General features: G+C 42.3%; 1 protein-coding gene across 1 annotated transcript in view; it reads right to left on the bottom strand.

Moving 5' to 3' along the window:
- Positions 1–19,657, bottom strand: part of CTNNAL1 (catenin alpha like 1) — a 76,094-nt gene that overhangs the window by 8,976 nt on the left and 47,461 nt on the right. The window contains exons 11-14 of the mRNA XM_066256578.1: positions 18,606–18,756; positions 9,098–9,135; positions 6,265–6,315; positions 6,011–6,165 (exon numbers count right to left, since the gene is read on the bottom strand). Coding sequence (XP_066112675.1) covers positions 6,011–6,165; positions 6,265–6,315; positions 9,098–9,135; positions 18,606–18,756 — 395 coding nt within the window. The remainder of the gene's footprint in view (positions 1–6,010; positions 6,166–6,264; positions 6,316–9,097; positions 9,136–18,605; positions 18,757–19,657) is intronic.

The raw sequence follows: 19,657 nt of genomic DNA, 5'->3' as shown, positions 1-19,657 counted from the left end.
GGTTTTGGAGCCCAGTGTATGTTTTTTACTTGCCCGCCGGGTGCAAGCTAGGATTAAAGACTATGGCCCACCAGTTTGTGGCTCCGTTGTTTCTTTACCGACTGTCTGAATCCAATGCGAACCTGCATGGGCTGGGCTGCTGTGATGGTGGCCCTGGCCGTGGCTTCTGGCTTTACAGAACCCAAGATCGCTGGCTCCAGCAAGGAATTACTCGGTCTGCTGAAGGCCCACAGTCAAGGCACATCTGAGAAAGCAATCAATAAACAACTAAGGCAGCGGTTCTCAACCTGTGGGTCGCGACCCCGGCAGGGGTCGAATGACCAAAACACAGGGGTTGCCTAAAGCCATCGGAAATACATATTTTGGCTTTAGGCGACCCCTGTGTTTTGGTCGTTCGACACCCGCAGGGGTCGTGACCCACAGGTTGAGAACCGCTGAACTAAGGTGTTGCAATGCACAATGAAAAACTAATGATTGATGCTTCTCATCTCTCTCTGTTCCTGTCTGTCTGTCCCTGTCTATCCCTCTCTGTGACTCACTCTCTGTCTCTGTAAAAAATAAATAAAAAATAAATAAATAAAAATAAAATATATAAACTGATAGATATATGAATTTACCAGAAATTCCAACTGCCCTTTGGTTGTTCTGCCTGACTGCCTGACCTCACCCTTACTTACTGGATAATCGCTCCTGAGGCAGAAGAGTTCCAAGAAGCTAGTCAACTGCCCTAAGGAGGAGTGTTCCAGAGAGCCGAAACCGTAAAATCCGCAGGAGGGGACATACCAGAACTTCTGACTCAGCACCTCCTCAGGCTCTCCCAAACCCTATAAAAATGCACCCCCTAATCTGTACCGGGGTGCCCTTCTCCCGGAGAAGTGCCCCGGCAGGTCTTTCTCCTTTAATAAAGACTGCACATCTGGTGTTCAAGTACTGTCTCATTCTTACATAAACTAGTAAGAAATATGAATAATTATTTATAAAGTATTAAGAAATTTATATAAATTTTTAATACAACATGAAACAATAGCCGGAGAAAGAACTGTAGAATACACAGGGGGAAAACTACAAAACTGGATACTGTAAAGGCCAATAGATGAGCCTCAGAAAGAAGCAACTAGATGAGATTGGTAAAGCACTCAATCTTAAGGGAAAACAGGAAAGACTGTTCGAGAAAAAACAGATACACTGAATATGTCAGTAGAAAACAAAGCCAGTTTGAGGTTTTACCATTCTATTACGAAGACTTGCACAAATTATGTAGTACGGTACCAAAAAGCTGCAAAATTAATATTGATATTCTAGGAGGAAAGGTCAAGCTTTCCTGTCCCATCTTTCCTTTGGGGAAGGGAGGAAGAAGAATGTAGAAGTTTCTGGCTTGCAAGGACAATGGGTCTTTTAGTTTTAAAACTAAAATAAAGGTTAACTGAGAAACTTCTTCTCTTTCAATGGGAGACAGAATTTACATATCACCCTACACTGATAGAAGTTCCTCCCCCTTCCTGGAATTCTGAGAGTAACATACTTCTGGGCAAAGGAGGGAAGATGAACCCTGAAAGATTGTAAATATCTTTGATTGTGTTACCTTGAAAGTCTTAATTTTTTTGTATCCCCTAAACAAATGTAAGCTTGTGCCATGATGTCATGCTCTCTCCAGCCTGTGTGTGATCAACAGTATATAACCAGCCTCTGAAATGTATTTATACATACACGATTTGGGTCAGCAAATGCCCCGTGTTAGCCATATGTGGCCGGCATATTAAATAAATCTCTTCCTTTAATAAAATTCCTTAAAATTCATCTGGACTTGGTGTTTCTACGTAAACCCACTAAAGTGAGGTACGGTATTTTGCAGAATCTAGGGTACGGTACTTTACAACAATGACACAAGGTATTATCCACTGCAGAACATCTATTTTCTTGTCCTATTCAATAAGTATCTTCTACCAACAAGTCACATTCCACAGTGTTGGGCAGATAAAATATATTGTATATTATGCTCACTTTGTTAAAGATGGCGCTGCCCACATGGAAGCCCATCACCCAGGTGATATTAATGTGTGTTGGGCGTGGGCTGTGGGCAGGCAGGATCCTTGTAGCCTGGGGCTTGGTTTTAGGACTAAGCCTTTCCCACCCTTTTTGATGTGGGGTGGTACAATCCCATCATGCCTCAGATAAGTGACTTTGTATTAGAGACTTCCCTATTTTGTATATTGGATTAAAGGTTTTGATTTCTGCACTATAAAGTGGGGCGAACTAGGAGCTTGCTCTCTCTCGGTTCCTGAGATTAGCATTAGAGAGGAGAGCAGAGAAAGGCCACGTGGAGGAGGCCAGGAGAGGCAACCAAGATGGCGGAGTGTTAAAGGAGAAGCCAATTTGTGCAGAGAGAAGATGAGGAGTAGAGGTGAATGAGACTAGTAAGGTTAGAAACCTTTGATTCTAGGAAACTCAGTTAAGTCCGTAGTTTTGTAAGCACTGAATGAGTGGGTTTTGGAGCCCAGTGTGTGTTTTACTTGCCTGTTGGGTGCAAGCTAGGATTAAAGCTAATGGCCCACCAGTTCTTGGCTCCCTTGTTTCATTACCATCTGTTCAAATCCAATGCGAACCTGCATGGGCCAGGCTGCTGTGATAGTGGCCCTGGCTACTGGCCTCACACAGAACTTTGGTTTTCCCCTTCCCTCATGCTGCCTCTGTGGGGTGCATGTCATCCCTTACCAAGATCCACTACTCTGACTCTGAAACAAAAAATGCTGACCTGAAATATTCTGAAATTAGAAACAAGAAATAAAAGGGTTAAACACTTAGAAAAGAAAATCTATTCATCACAATTTTGTTTGGGAAGATTTTATATGACAGACTATATTCAGTAAGTAGTAAGGTATTTTTCCAGTTTTTATCAGTCAAAATAAAGATTTTTTTCTAAAGACCTAATTTTCATCACCATGAGATAAACAGCATGACTCCAGCCAAAAGGAAAGATCTTTGTTATTTCAGTTAATCTGCACACATTTTCTGGTAAGAAAACAAAAGAGAGTTCCATTTTACTTTCTTTTGTAGACTTGACTCATCAGATTTTTAAAAGATATGAACTTAGAAAGGAGGTCACAATTAGTGCTGGGAAGACTTAGTCCCAGGAGAAGGTTGCCAAAACAACTAAGAACAAAGGAAGGAAACCACCCAAGTGGAAAGGTCACCAACAATGGACAATATGGTAAGGTATTAACAAAGGACTGCTAAACACAGACAGAAATGCTCAACTACCATTTCTCCTTCACCCTCCAGAAGAATGGTTTATCTTGAAGAAGCAGAAGACATCCTCCAGAGGGCAGTGAAGGGTTCTTCCTACTGAGTGCTGAGCCCTAACCTTCCTTCCACCAGCACAACATCCCCCTCCTTCCGCTCTCCCACTTACTCCACCCCTTAGAAGAGGTAGACGTGTACTTATCTTCTCGGAGGTTTTTTTGGTGACTGTGAAAATAAATTGAACATGGTAGCCTTCTTATCTTTTTCTCTTGAAAGTAAAGCTGCCTTTGGGAGATATCTGCTCTTTTTGGTATGCTAGGAGACACATTCTGTCCTTATGGAGTCAGATTTTTTAATTCTAGAAGTCAGTTGTAAAAACCCACCTACCTGTGGATATAAATTACATTGTCCAATATCAACTTCATCAGCATAAACATTACTGACCCCCATCAACATCATCTTTTGCTTATTTTTTCATTTTGTTCAGAAGCTATGGAGGGAAAGTGTGTGTTGGTCAAATAAGTTTGTAAATATGATATATGTTTGCTTGCTTATAGTTTGCATTGGGTGTGGGGGACAGGCTGTAAGCAGGCAGGGTGGTTATAGCCTAAGGCTTAGTTTTAAGACTAAGCTTTTCCCCACACCCTTGACTGATTGCATGATGTGGGGTGGTGCACCCTTATGAGGAATCCCATTATGTCAGGTAAGTGACTTTGTATCAGAGACTTCCTTATTTGTATATTGGATTAAAGGTTTTGATTTCTATACTATAAAGTGGCGCAGACCGGGAGCTTGCTGCTCTCAGTTCCTGAGATTAGTATTAGAGAGGACAGAGCAGAGAAAGGGCACGTGGAGGAGAGGAGAAGCAGTCAAGATGGCAGAATGCTAAAGGAGAAGCCAATTTGTGCAGAGTTTGTGCAGAGAGAAGGAGATGGGGAACAGAGGTGAATAAGGCTAGTGAGCTAGAAACCTTTCATTCTAGGAAACTCGGATAAGTCAGTAGCTTTGTGAGCACTGAATGAGTGGGTTTTGGAGCCCAGTGTGTGTTTTTACTTGCCCGCCAGGTGCTAGCTAAGATTAAAGGTAATGGCCCACCAGTTCTTGGCTCCATTGTTTCATTACCATCTGTCCGAATCCAATGCAAACCTGCATGGGCCAGGCGGCTGTGATGGTGGCTGCGGATACTAGCTTTACAGGGTGGCTTTATTGAGCCCCACTGCCCACACAGTTGTGGGGATCCTACCTACTTCAACTGAGTTTAAGATTCCAGACCAAATGGACTATATCTCAGAATACTGAAACATGTAGGTTTGTATTTCAAAATTATGGAAAAAATAAGATACAAACTGCTGATAATATTTTTTTTTTACTTTTTTAGATTTTATTCATTTTTATTAGAGAGGGAGGGAAGAGAGAGAGAGAGAGAGAGAGAGAGAGAACAGGAGGAGGAGCAGGAAGCATCAACTCCCATATGGGCCTTGACCAGGCAAGCCCAGGGTTTTGAACTGGAGACCTCAGCATTCCAGGTTGAGGCTTTATCCACTGCGCCACCACAGGTCAGGCCAGCTGATAATATTTTCAAAATCAAAATGCATAAAAAGGGGCCATAACACTGGCTATATCAAGTATTTTTCAGGTTTTCAAACATGAAAAAGATATATTTCTGAAAAGTAGTGGAAAGTTTGAAGTCTTTCCTTGAGAAAATTCTAGAACAGATTATTAAGCCGATAACTGATATTTAGCAACATGGAATTACTATACATATATACATATACATTAGAGTATATATGCTATATACATATATATTACTTTACCATATAGAGATTATTATAATGAAACATTTTGGAATGTGATCAACATTGAATTTAACAAGGTGTTTGATCAAGAGTTTTATAAAGTGGACAAGACCAAGAACATAGGTCAGTTAACTGTAAAGTCAGGGACAATCTGTGCTAAGTAATAAATACTGACCCTGGCTGGTTGACTCAGCGGTAGAGCATAGGCCTGGCTTGTGGGGGACCCGGGTTCGATTCCCGGCCAGGGCACATAGGAGAAGCACCCATTTGCTTCTTCCCCCCACCCCCTCCTTCCTCTCTGTCTCTCTCTTCCCCTCCCGCAGCGAGGCTCCAATGGAGCAAAGATGGCCCGGGCGCTGGGGATGGCTCCTTGGCCTCTGCCCCAGGCGCTAGAGTAGCTCTGGTCGCAGCAGAGCGATGCCCCGGAGGGGCAGAGCATTGCCCCCTGGTGGGCAGAGCATCACCCCTGGTGGGCGTGCCAGGTGGATCCCGGTTGGGCGCATGCGGGAGTCTGTCTGACTGTCTCTCCCCGTTTCCAGCTTCAGAAAAATACAAAAATAATAATAATAATAAATAAATAAATACAGACTCGTGGAGATTTGACACTCTATTGGAGATGGTAGGCCCTCTATTCTTTGATCTGTATCCAATCAACCTCTTGTAAAAAGATTTAAAAGGCATGTTTTCCAAACTTACCGAGGCTGGCTAGTAGACACACCAATGTACAGAATGCAAAACTATTTCAAAATTATGGAAAAAATAATATACAAACCTAGAAAAGGATTCCCTCTAAATCTAAATCCTAAGTAAATGACTTCTAGTTGCATTCACTTCATTGACATAAGACCAATATATAGTGGCTTCTTACCAGGTACACAAAACTGAGTTTCACCTATCAGTGATTTAACCTGGCACTTTTTCTCTACACTAGATATTAAATTGACTTAGGAAGATCAAAATGTAACTGCATTTACCTAGTGAATAAATAGAGAGAATAGGCCACACCGGACATGCTCCGTCCGTACCGAACAATCTCACTCTCCTGACTGTCCCACTTCTCGATCTCGCAGTTGGCATCAGAGGTGAGCAAACCCAGCTTGAGTCCAAGCTTTGCGATCTTGGCTTTCTCCTATAAGATATGGAGAAAACATTTTCATCACAACAATTCTGTTATTACTGACGTAAAAGGAAGCTTAAAAGTAAGACTACTATTAGAACAAGGTTTTACCTCGGAGTCAGACTTGTCGGGCTTTAATGATTTCAGGTTTGCATTGTTCTTCTGTGACAATAAAGAGATTAAGATATGTTGAAAAGCAGTACAGTTCACTGTGAGGAAATGCAATGGTAATAGCATAACGAAGCACCTGTAATAAAATTTTAATCTAAATATTTTCGGTACATAGTTAAAGTATATTAAGTTGTTTAAGTTAAAACAAAGAACTAAACTGCAAATAGTCTATGAGTATGTGAGTTTAGCTTGAAACAGGTATTAGTTAGAAACCTGGGATGAGGGAAAGCAGAGAAGTGTCCCAGAAGGCCTTAAGACTTCAGACTTTAGTATTTTTCCAGGGTCCAGTTATTATACTCCCAAACCATCCTGGCCCCTCTGCTAAATTATTCTTATGAAATGATATAAATAAAATTAGCCACTATCTGTGGAGGTCCATATGTTCCTAATGTGACTCTGGAATTCAACACTTTCACCCAATTTGCCCTTTGAGGGATAACTCTCAGCACCCTTGTTTCACTGACATCCTGATTCCCAGTCCTCTACCCAGGCTGTACAGGAGTATATTGAGAATTTAGGGTCTAATATTTGAACCCACATGTTTGAGAGGCCCCTATTTTTGAAACAGCAAGTTTGTTCCTATGTGAGCCTTTTGAAACTCCCTTAGGGAAGGAGAAAGCATTATACATCAGTTAGGTTACCAGGCCGACCCACTGAGGCCTATTTACTAGAAGGGTAGAAAGCTCTACCAATAACAATGGGCCTTTGAAAAACTAATCAGAAGTTCTCTGAGATGGCAGCCCAGCTTGGGCATTCCTCTCACTCGCAGATCTGGGGGGAACTCCCGTAGTTGGGGCAGAACTTCCAAACCAGCTGGGGCTTGTGGAGATAAAGGGGCCAGAGAATGTTGAGAAATTTCTTTTAGGAAACATTTATTTAAACAATACACACACACATGCACAGAGTACATATTCATACATGTACAAAAAAGTATAAATCACTATTAAATAAGACACTCATGTGCCCACTTAGCTTAAACAGGTCACCACCAGCACCTCTAAGGTACATGTTTACCTCTTCAGTTGTGTTACCCTCATTGTTACCATGACTTGTACTGCTGACCAGCTACTGTGTCACCCGTTTTACTGTAGAACAGAACATCCTCAACTTCTCCCTTTTCCTACCCCACAGTTTGTACTTGCTCATTGAACACAGCCCTTTTGAGATTTTCTAGTGCTGTTTATTATAGAAGAAATGGGAGAAGTTGAAGGACAGAAAATAAGGACAGGGAAACTCTAGTTACACACACACACACACACACACACACAAGCTGCCTCTTTTTTTTTAATTTTAATTTTATTTATTCATTTTAGAGAGGAGAGAGAGGCAGACAGGGGGGGAGGAGCTGGAAGCATCAACTCCCATATGTGCCTTGACCAGGCAAGCGCAGGGTTTTGAACCGGCAACCTCAGCTTTTCCAGGTCGACGCTCTATCCACTGCGCCACCACAGGTCAGGCACAAGCTGCCTCTTATGTTCATCAGAAAATAAATGGAGATGATCAATGCTCTCTTCGGCTCCTCTCCTTAACGTCACACCATCTGTATCTTCTTCCTTAGTCTAGTAGACTACAAAGCAATTAATAAAGCATTCAAGAAAGTTAAGAATACCCCTACAGGTTTTTAAGTTTTATTTTATTCTGAATTTTGTGCTCCATGTTATTCTTTAAAGTTGAGTGGTGTTTTTGTTAATTTTTACTTTACAAATTTTACTAACGTGTTTTATGAAGATAAGAAGAGAACTGCCTGAAAAGGTACACAAACCATCTTACTAATGCAACCAAGTTTGCCATCTAGTGGACACTACTTTGGAATGCAGTCAAACACACCAGTTTCAGGTATATAAAGCTGTACATTTCAAGTCTCTAAAGATAAATAGGATGGCATGTTTTCCTCAAGCTAGGAAACATTAAGAAAGTCACACCCTGGCCAGGTAGCTCATTTGGTTAGTAGAGCATCATCCCAATATACCAAGGGTCGGGAACCTTTTCGGCTGAGAGAGCCATGAACGCCACATATTTTAAAATGTAATTCCGTGAGAGCCATACAACAACCCGTGTATGTTACGCATTATCTAATAAAAATTTGGTGTTGTCCCAGAGGACAGCTGTGATTGGCTCCAGCCACCCGCAACCATGAACATGAGCAGTAAAAAATGAATAGATTGTAATACATGAGAATGTTTTATATTTTTAACGTTATTATTTTTTTTATTAAAGATTTGTCTGCGAGCCAGATGCAGCCATCAAAAGAGCCACATCTGGCTCGTGAGCCATAGGTTCCCGACCCCTGCTATATACCAAGGTTGTGGGTTTGATCCCCAGTTTGGGCACATACAAGAATCAACAGATGAATGTATAAAGAAGTGGAACAACAAATTAATGTTTTACTCTCTCTCCCCCTCCTTCATTTCTCTCTAAAAACAATCAATAAATAAAATAAAATCAATTCTCTATATTGTAGAAAATGAATCCCACGTCACTTTGTGAATTAGACCCAAGATATGAAGAACAAAAAGACTCTGACTTCAGATCATGGCCTCTTACTACTCATACAGTCTGTTCCCTATTCCCTCAACCCTCCAACCCAACACAAATAAGCACAGTATGGGCTACAACCAGGTTGTTACTCAGAATAACAACTATGAAAATTTAACATTTTACTTCCTAGTTTTTATAATGTCACATATTGGAGGAAAAGTAGCAATAGGCAGCAAGAGCATAATTTAAATTCCGAATAAAAACATTCTGAAAAGTAGGAAACTCTTCTACTTACCATTGGCTTTGGAAGCGAAAGGTAGCCATACTTCTCTCCTACAAATAACATATAAAACTTAAAACACACTTTCTGTTATTGCTATTTAATTTTAAAATAGTATTAAATAAAACAGGAATGTCAGTAGATTCATTTTTATCATTTTCTCAGTTAATTACATATGATTCAGAAACAAAATTGTAATTTGATTGATAAACACAAAGACCGTCTGTGGTTGGATCTCTAAGGTACCAATGTTGGCCAATCTCTACCTTCTCCAATAATATGGCAGAATAAAGGGTGAGATATCTCACCAACATTTACTTATATGTACAACCAGCTTCATTCATAGTGAGTGCTTTCACAGCAGCCTGCCTCTAACGAAATCCAGCTCTTCCTTTATCAGTACCAGTCATTGGTGTTTGCTTCCTTTTCTGCAAGTACCAGACCAAATCATTTAAACTACCTTCATGTCACATCCCCAGTGAGGGAAGAGGACAACTCTAGAGTACAGACAGGATGGCGAAACAGCGCAAATCACAGGCTCTTGGCTGGGAATTAACACATGGCAGGAAGCACAACTACTTCGGAAAGAAAATGTGTAACGCCCACTTCACCCCTGCTCTTTCGTTTTTCCAGCTTCTGGGTCATGTAAAAGGTTAAAATGAATGATAGATTTCCTTTTTTAAAAAAAAAAACTAGTTTGTTATATCTGGGGTAAAAATTCAAGATAAGATTTGAACAGTAATTGCTTCTCGATTTCAAAGAAAGTGTGTTTGGCTATAATATGTATATCAGGTAGGACCATATAAAGTTGCTGATCCTGCCTGACCAGGCGGTGGCGCAGTGGATAAAGCGTCAGACTGGGATGCGGAAGACCCAGGTTCGAGACCCCGAGGTCGCCAGCTTGAGCATGGGCTCATCTGGTTTGAGCAAAAATTCACCAGCTTGGACCCAAGGTCGCTGGCTCCAGCAAGGGGTTACTCGGTCTGCTGAAGGCCGGCAGTCAAGGCACATATGAGAAAGCAATCAATGAACAACTAAGGTGTCATGATGCGCAATGAAAAACTAATGATTGATGCTTCTTATCTCTCTCTGTTCCTGTCTGTCTGTCCCTGTCTATCCCTCACTCTCTCTGTCTCTATAAAAAAATAAAAAATAAAATAAATAAAAATAAAGTTGTGGCCCTGGCTGGTTGGCTCAGTGGTAAAGCATCGGCCTGGCGTGCAGAAGTCCCGGGTTCGATTCCTGGCCAGGGCACACAGGAGAAGCGCCCATCTGCTTCTCCACCCCTCCCACAGCTGAGGCTCCATTGGAGCAAAGATGGCCCGAGCGCTGGAGATGGCTCCTTGGCCTCTGCCCCAGGCGCTGGAGTGGCTCTGGTCACGACAGAGCGACGCCCCGGAGGGGCAGAGCATTGCCCCCTGTTGGGCAAAGCGTCGCCCCCTGGTGGGCATGCCGGGTGGATCCCGGTCGGGCACATGTGGAAGTCTGTCTGACTGTCTCCCCCGGTTTCTAGCTTCAGAAAAATACAAAATAAATAAATAAATAAATAAAAATAAAGTTGCTGATCCTCAACTACTGTGAAATACAAAAACAGTAATTTCATATAGTTCTGCCTAATCAAAGCCAATAATATGAAAAAACACTAAGTCATGCCCTTTCTTATAGAATCCCTATTACATGAACAGAACAACTCTGTTCCTATGATACTTAAAATTTCATCTAGAACTGTGTGCTGTTGAATATAGAATCCAACTACACGTGACTACTGGTCAACTGGAACACAGTCTGTACTGAGATGTGCTCTTATTGAGAAGTATAAACTACATACTGGATTTTGAAGACTTAATATAAAGAAAAAATGTAAAAGACCTCAATAATTTTTAAACATTGATTGTAAGCTGAAATAATATTTTGGCTATGTCAAGTTAAGTAAAATATCATTAAAGTGAATTTCACCTGTTTCTTTTTAAGTTTTTCTTGTGCTTCCTAGAAATTTTAAATTACATATGTGGCTTGTGTATGTTTCCACTGAACAGTGCTGGTCTAGAAGATGAACTGTCTTAAGGGTCAGCCTTAATGGTACTTAGAAACAGCTTTATGATTCAACTCCTTTCTTTGGAATGCCAGAATTGTAAGGGAAATAGCTTTCTGGTTTCAGACTTGAGAAAGAAAAATAAAACTTTAAAGAGGAAGTAGTAATTTCCATGCCTTGTCTCCTAACCCTGATGTTTAAGTGCCGATTTCGCTCTGCGAAGATTAACAGAAGACTGTCTTCAAGTTGCTCAGACCTCAAATTTTACCGTCTATCTTAATTCAGAGTGTGAATCCTGTCCATAATACCCCTTAAAAAGTAGCCTTAGGCTGACCAGGTGGTGGCACAGTGGATAGACCGTTGTACTGGGACATGGAGGACCCAGGTTTGAAACCCTGAAGTCACCAGCTTGAGCATGGGCTCATCCAGCTTGAGAGAGGGGTCACTGGATTAAGCACTGGATTAAGCATAGACATGACCCCATGGTCACTGGCTTGAGCCCTAAGGTCACTGGCTTGAAGCCCACGGTTGCTGGCTTGAGCAAAGTAGGGGGCACTTGCTCTGCTGTAGCCCCCAGTAAAGGCACATATGAGAAAGCAATCATTGAACAACTAAGGAGACTATGGAGCCACAACAAAGAATAGATGCTTCTCATCTCTCTCCCTTCCTGTCTGTCTGACCCTATCTGTCCCTCTCTCTGACTCTCTCTGTCTCTGTCAAAAAAAAAAAAAAAAGGCCCTGGCTGGTTGGCTCAGCGGTAGAGCGTCAGCCTGGCATGTGGGGGACCCGGGTTCGATTCCCGGCCAGGGCACACAGGAGAAGCGCCCATTTGCTTCTCCACCCCCCCCCCCTCCTTCCTCTCTGTCTCTCTCTTCCCCTCCTGCAGCCAAGGCTCCATTGGAGCAAAGATGGCCCGGGCACTGGGGATGGCTCCTTGGCCTCTGCCCCAGGCGCTAGAGTGGCTCTGGTCGCAGCAGAGCGACGCCCCAGAGGGGCAAAGCATCGCTCCCTGGTGGGCAGAGCGACGCCCCCTGGTGGGCAGAGCGTCGCCCCTGGTGGGCGTGCCGGGTGGATCCCGGTCGGGTGCATGCAGGAGTCTGTCTGACTGTCTCTCCCCGTTTCCAGCTTCAGAAAAAGAAAAAAAAAATGGTCTTAATAAGCTAGAAAAGAGGATATAATCATTACTTAAAGTGTTATTAGCTTAGGAGAGCAATCCTGGATCATCTACCCCTGCAATCCACCGTAGTGCCCATGACTGACCCTAAAATGTTCACATTTACTTTCTGAAAAGGAAGAAAAAGCCAACTGTTTCAGTATTTCTTTTTTTTCTTTTTTTTTTTTTTTTGGTATTTTTCTGAAGCCGCAAACGGGGAGAGACAGTCAGACAGACTCCCACATGCGCCCGACCGGGATCCACCCAGCACGCCCACCAGGGGGCGACGCTCTGCCCCTCCGAGACGTCACTCTGTTGTGACCAGAGCCACTCTAGCGCCTGGGGCAGAGGCCAAGGAGCCATCCCCAGCGCCCAGGCCATCTTTGCTCCAATGGAGCCTTAGCTGCGGGAGGGGAAGAGAGAGACAGAGAGGAAGGAGAGGGGGAGGGGTGGAGAAGCAGATGGGCGCTTCTCCTGTGTGCACTGGCCAGGAATCGAACCCGGGACCTCTGCACGCCAGGCCGACGCTCTACTACTGAGCCAACCGGCCAGAGCAGTTTCAGTATTTCTTATTTCTCCAAGGTACAACAGAGTTAAAGAAACCAGAAGGTAGGGAGAAATAAATGCAACAAAAAGAGAGCCTTTGGCCTGACCAGGCAGTGTGCAGTGGACAGAGCGTCGGACTGGGATGTGGAGGACCCAGGCTCGAGACCCCAAGGTCGCCAGTTTGAGCACGGGCTCATCTGGTTTGAGCAAGACTCACCAGCTTGAGCTCAAGGTCAATGTCTCGAGCAAGGGATCACTCATTCTGCTGTAGCCACCCCCCCCCCCCCAGCAAGGCACATATGAGAAAGCAATCAATGAACAACTAAGGAACCGCAACAAAGAACTGATGTTTCTCATCTCTCCCTTTCTGTCTCTCTGTCCCTAGCTGTCCCTCTCTCTGACTCTCTCTGTCTCTGCCACAAAAAAAAAGGGAGAGCCTTTGTATAATCTGATCTGCCACCACGACCGTTCACCAGTTCCTAATCGCCTGGTACTTCCAATCCCTGGGCCCTCTTACAGGACATGTTCCCAGCCTGCAGGTAGACTCAGCATGCTTTCCCAACTTGAAGATCATTGCAAAACTGATTATTCTTCAGGTAGTTTTCCTCCACAGGCCATGTAGGCAAAGTTGTTCCTCTTTCCCTCAATTCTAATATAACCAAGTACGTTGATAATATTCAAAAAATTTATAAAAACGATGAATCTGCCTGACCTGTGGTGGTGCAGTGGATAAAGCATCGACCTGGAAATGCTGAGGTCGCCGGTTCGAACCCTGGGCTTGCCTGGTCAAGGCACATATGGGAGTTGATGCTTCCAGCTCCTCCCCCCTTCTCTCTCTGTCTCTCTCTCTTCTCTCTCTCTCTCTCTCTCTCTCACCCTCTCTCTCTCCTCTCTAAAAATGAATAAAAAAATAAAAATAAATAAAAAAAGATCCCAAGGTCACCAGCTTGAGCGCGGGCTCATCTGGTTTGAGCAAAAGCTCACCAGCTTGGACCCAAGGTCGCTGGCTTGAGCAAGGGGTTACTCAGTCTGCTGAAGGCCCGTGGTCAAGGCACATATGAGAAAGCAATCAATGAACAACTAAGGTGTCACAATGAAAAACTGATGATTGATGCTTCTCATCTCTCTCCATTCCTGTCTGTCTATCCCTCTCTCTCTGACTCTCTCTCTGTCTCTGTAAAAAACAACAACAAAAAACCCAAAAACAAACAAACAAAAAACCTCCAAACAAAAAACAAATCTGAATCATTTTATAATTTTATAGTAGTTTTTTTCCAGGCAAGTCTAATTATTCCCATTGATTCGAAGCAGAGCAAGAAGAATATGTTGACTCAGTTATGTTTAGCTATTATATCAAATTGAAGAGGTAAACAATTTATCTCTGATGAAAACATATTATAAACATTAGAAGTAGTTGGAAAAATAAATATTTAGAGAAAACATACTTGGTTCAGATATTTGATTTACAGAATTATTTTCTTTTTTTTTTTTTTTTTTTGGTATTTTTCTGAAGCTGGAAATGGGGAGAGACAGTCAGATAGACTCCCGCATGCGCCCGACCGGGATCCACCCGGCACAACCCACCAAGGGCGATGCTCTGCCCACCAGGGGGCGATGCTCTGCCCCTCCAGGGCGTCGCTCTACTGAGACCAGAGCCACTCTAGCGCCTGGGGCAGAGGCCAAGCGCCCCAGCGCCCGGGCCATCTTTGCTCCAATGGAGCCTTGGCTGCAGGAGGGGAAGAGAGAGACAGAGAGGAAGGAGGGGGTGGGGGTGGAGAAGCAAATGGGCGCTTCTCCTATGTGCCCTGGCCGGGAATCGAACCTGGGTCCCTCGCACGCCAGGCCGACGCTCTACCGCTGAGCCAACCAGCCAAGGCCCAGAATTATTTTCAAAGCACTAAATTCTTTTATCCCCCTGAATCAAAACCACAATTGTGCCATCTTTACTTCTGAGTTTATTCCTCAAGATAAATTCACAGTTAAGTCCCAAAGGCGCTCTCATTTTATGAATACCAAAATGATTTCTTAGGAAAACCTAATTGAAAAGCACTGTTCTCATTTTCAATATTTAGAGCTTTTTCTTCATCTCGACATAATAAAACAAATTCCCCAAGGATATATAATCCTCGTTATTTTACTGAAGATGTGCTACATTATTCCTATTCCCTATTAGAAGAATTAGTGTTTTTTGGGTTCTGGAAGGGCTCTATATGACATGATCAATCAGAAAAAAACCTGTGTGTCCAGACCCACTTAAAATGAGTCCCTAATCATCGAAGGATAGGCAGATTATTAGCAAACCTCAGGAGGTAGATTGGAATATTCTGATTCAAACCCAGTTGTCAACCTCAAACTCTCCCTTATTTCTACATTCAATTAATCACCAAATCCTACCATTATTATTTATAATGTTCTTCTTAGATCAGTCCTCTTATTTCCATTCCTACAATCATTGCCTCATCATCTCTTGTTTAGAAGGATCACTCCCTTGCTCTAGATTCATGCATTCCCCAGATAAGCCTGTATTTATCCACAAGTATGTTCCTCTTCCTGTATCCTCCATTTCAGTGACCAGCACCCCATGCATCCAACCTGCCAAGTGATAAATTACACGCAGAGCCATGAAACTGGGCTACCACACACATCCTTCAAAGCTGGGGCTTAGTCATCTGAACTCTAAGATGGACCAAAATAACAAAGGATAATCAGCTTCCTTTAAGGGGGGATAGAATCTGAAAATGATGAGAGAAGGTTTCTTTTTGACTTTTGTTTGTCTAAAATAACCTCAAGTTCTAAAAGCTGATATAAACTCATCACTAAGGGAAAGTGAAGTCTTTTTTATCTAGTCCCTTTTCATATGAAGACCAAGCCCTCCCTGGGAGGTTTGGGCAGAAAGACAAAAGGGAAAGAAAACAAACACTGGTTTTTCAGTTCTTAAAAACAATCCCAGGAGGTCCTATTGTGAAATTTGAGTGTCTCAAGTAAAGAAGATAATGACCAGCTGCCAGACTGACTTCAAGTACCAGAACACTAAAGGCTCTTTCTCATTGCTTAACTTGTTGTTTGCCACTTAATCGGTTGGTTAAATCAGGGGTAGTCAACCTTTTTATCCCTACCGCCCACTTTTGTATCTCTGTTAGTAGTAAAATTTTCTAACTGTCCACCAGTTCCACAGTAATGGTGATTTATAAAGTAGGGAAGTAACTTTACTTTATAAAATGTATAAAGCAGAGTTACAGCAAGTTAAAGCATATAATAATAATTACTTAGCAAATACTTTATGTCGGATTTTCGCTAGATTTGGCAGAATAAATCTTTATAAAACAACTTACTATAGTTAAATCAATCTTTTTATTTATACTTTGGTTCCTCCACTACCGCCCACCATGAAAGCTGGAACACCCACTAGTCGGCAGTAGGGACCAGGTTGACTACCACTGGGTTAAATGATACTTGAAAACATATCTGATAATTTTCCCAGTTTTGAGAGTCAAGGTATGCAGAGCAGAATTGAGGTTGCAGAATACAGCCAAGGATTTTCAATAGTGATAACATAAGTTATAACAATAGCAGAGAGCCTAACCTGTGGTGATGCAGTGGATAAAGCATTGCTCTGGAATGCTGAAGTCACTGATTCGAAACCCTGGGCTTGCCTGGTCAAGGCACATATGAGAAGCAACTATGACTATGAGTTGATGCTTCCTGTTTCTCCCCCCACCTTTTCTCTCTCTCTCCTCTCTCTAAAATCAATAAAGTCTGCCCTGGCCGGTTGGCTCAGCGGTAGAGCGTCGGCCTGGCGTGCAGGAGTCCCAGGTTCGATTCCCAGCCAGGGCACACAGGAAAAGCGCCCATCTGCTTCTCCACCCCTCCCCCTCTCCTTCCTCTCTGTCTCTCTCTTCCTCTCCCACAGCCGAGGCTCCATTGGAGCAAAGATGGCCCGGGCACTGGGGATGGCTCTGTGGCCTCTGCCTCAGGCGCTAGAATGGCTCTGGATGCAACAGAGTGACGCCCCAGAAGGGCAGAACATCGCCCCCTGGTGGGCATGCCAGGTGGATCCTGGTCGGGCACATGCGGGAGTCTATCTGACTGCCTCCCTGTTTCCAGCTTTGGAAAAATGAAAAATAAATAAATAAATAAATAAATAAATAAATAAATAAATAAAGTCTTAAAAAAAAAGTAGCAGAGAGAAGTCGGAACCGGAAGAATACATTCTGTCCTTTGCGTGGTCAAGCAGTGTACAAGTGCAAGGTAACAGGCAGCTTTGTCACTACCACACAGAACAGAAAGAGCAACACTGTGACACTGGATGCACCCCAATCAATAATGACTAATTCAGAGTTGGACTTCTTTATGGAACAAGCTCTTCTCATACTCTTCATGATAAAAAGCAGAGATAAAGAAAAGCAGTATAAGAAATTCACCAACTCTATCTCAATTCACGCCACATAATGATGTCTTTGGATGCCCTTACCAGCTAAACAGTGGGTGTCCCATGGACTGAATGCAGCCGGGTTTTTCCCTCCAAAAGAGGAGTTCAGCCCTAAGGAGGTTAAGGTAATCCTTAGAATAGGTTATCTATCCTAAGAAGATAGATAACCTCTTCTTTAGGTTAGATAACCTAAGAAATATCCATTTACAAATATCCAGCTTGAAAGGGAAAGAAACCGCGGTGACCATGTAATCCCAAAATAAGTGGATGAGTTTTGCTGTTTCAGCTTTTGTCTATGCGGAGTGGATGCTGTGCTGAGAAAGGCTGGGGGGCCACTCCTTCCCCTTCCTGAATAGGTCAAGATGGCTCAGTGATCACTCTGCTGTAAATGTGGATCAGTTACATCACTTTACTTTTAATATATGGAACTTGCCTCGCATACACACCCACATAACTGTAACTCCTTTATCAGAGCATCAAAAGGATAGGCCACTGAGACTAGCTATCACAGAAATCTTTAAATGTAGAATATAGTAAATTTTTATTATACTTTACAAATTACGTTGTAGCTACAAAGTCTACTATTCCCTGATTTTTAAGCATACCAGCAATTATTCTATATAAATATTTTTAAAAATATGAAATGTTTAAATGTTTATATTCAGTAAAATATGTAATTTGATGTTACTGTGACTTTAAATACCATTTTATCTTAAAAACTAAGCATGCTTGACATTGACAGAAGCCATCTGAAGGGAAAAACATATAAAAACACAAACATAAATAACAGCACACACAGTACAATGGGAAATAAACAAAACACCCAGTTGAGGTTAAAATAAAAAGTTAAAATGATGCCTTCCTGCACATGGTACAGTGCTATTCTACATGTTGTATAAATAGTGGACTTACCCACCACAGGAAATATTCCAGGATTATGTAGTCAGCAAGAAAAATGATTCCATCCGAGTGGAAGGAAAGCAATTCAAAAATGAAATAACTACATTCATTTCATTATGAAATTGGTAGAATAAAATCAGATAATTACTGTGCTGCAGAAGAAATTTGTACTAAAACTAAAAAATAGAATATAAAATGGCAATTTCAACAGGAAAACTAGAATGTTAATATTAACTCAAAGAAATCTACTATAGTGTTATACAACAAACTTTACTGCTTAGATACTAAGTAAAGGACAAATATTATTTTTATAATTTTTGGGGAAGGTATTTTACTATAAAAATAATGCAGTTGGGTTATGACAAAATAATTCATTTTGCACCTGAAGTTTGAAATTTAAATAAAAAACTAATAGAGTTACATTAAAATAATAATATATTTCAATATGTGGACAGTTCCTCACCTCGTCTTCCTTCAAACACATCATTGATTTCTCTTAGCAATGTTGACATATCACTAATTTGGGATTCCCAAGCTTCACAGAATACATCAAGGTTTTCTTTAGCAATTTTACTAGATGGATGCAATGTCAATGTCTCAGCAGCAGAAATTATCTAAAGAAACACAATATAAACAGGAGTGAGTTTCAAAACCTTTGATCTTAGAATCCCACTGGAGACCAAACTTAAGTCTGTACTGTCCGATTCAACTCAATGAACCACCATGAAGTAATATCCATATATAAGCCTCATGCTGGACAATGTGGGGATACAGGGTAGAACAAAACTTACTGTTTGTTTTCATCTTATCTACAGACAAAGAGGATGTGTTATTCCACACAAACCATTATTTAGGGAGCAATTATCTTGATTCAAGAAACACTTTGTTTCAACAAAGTTGATTCTGTAGCATAGTTCAAAGCTATGCTCAGACAACAAAGAGCGTACTCTACAATGTAGCAGGAGAGAGAGGAGCAGAGTAACCATGTTGTGACAGCCGTAGGGAGGCGCTTGTGGTAGCAGCAGTAATGGCAGTTAGAGGCAGTGATGGTGGTGGGAGCAGTACTAGTAGTAACAGCAGCCACAGCAGCACTGGTGCTGTTGGCAGGCATGGGGTATAGTAGTATTGCTTCAGTAGTGGTGGTGCCAGAAGTTGTCACTAGATACAGTGGAGGGCAGGTAGTTGTGGTGGTAATGACAGCAGCAGCAACCTAGGCACACACCTATGAGTATACTGTAGACATATTCTTTATTTTTTTATTTTTTTATTTTTCTGAAATTAGAAGCCAGGAGGCAGTCAGACAGACTCCTGCAAGTGCCCGACTGGGATCCACCAGGCACGCCCACCAGGGGGTAATGCTCTGCCCATCTGGACCATTGCTATATTGCAGCTGGAGCCATTCTAGCACCTGAGGCTGAGGCCATGGAGCCGTCCTCAGCACCTGGGCCAACTTTGCTGCAATGGAGCCTTGGCTGCGGGAGGGGAAGAGAGAGACAGAGAAGAAGGAGAGGGGGA

This window comes from Saccopteryx bilineata, chromosome 2 (assembly GCF_036850765.1).
Source record: "Saccopteryx bilineata isolate mSacBil1 chromosome 2, mSacBil1_pri_phased_curated, whole genome shotgun sequence".
NCBI classification, from domain to species: Eukaryota; Metazoa; Chordata; class Mammalia; order Chiroptera; family Emballonuridae; genus Saccopteryx; species Saccopteryx bilineata.
This window is presented reverse-complemented; position numbering and strand designations above follow the sequence as displayed.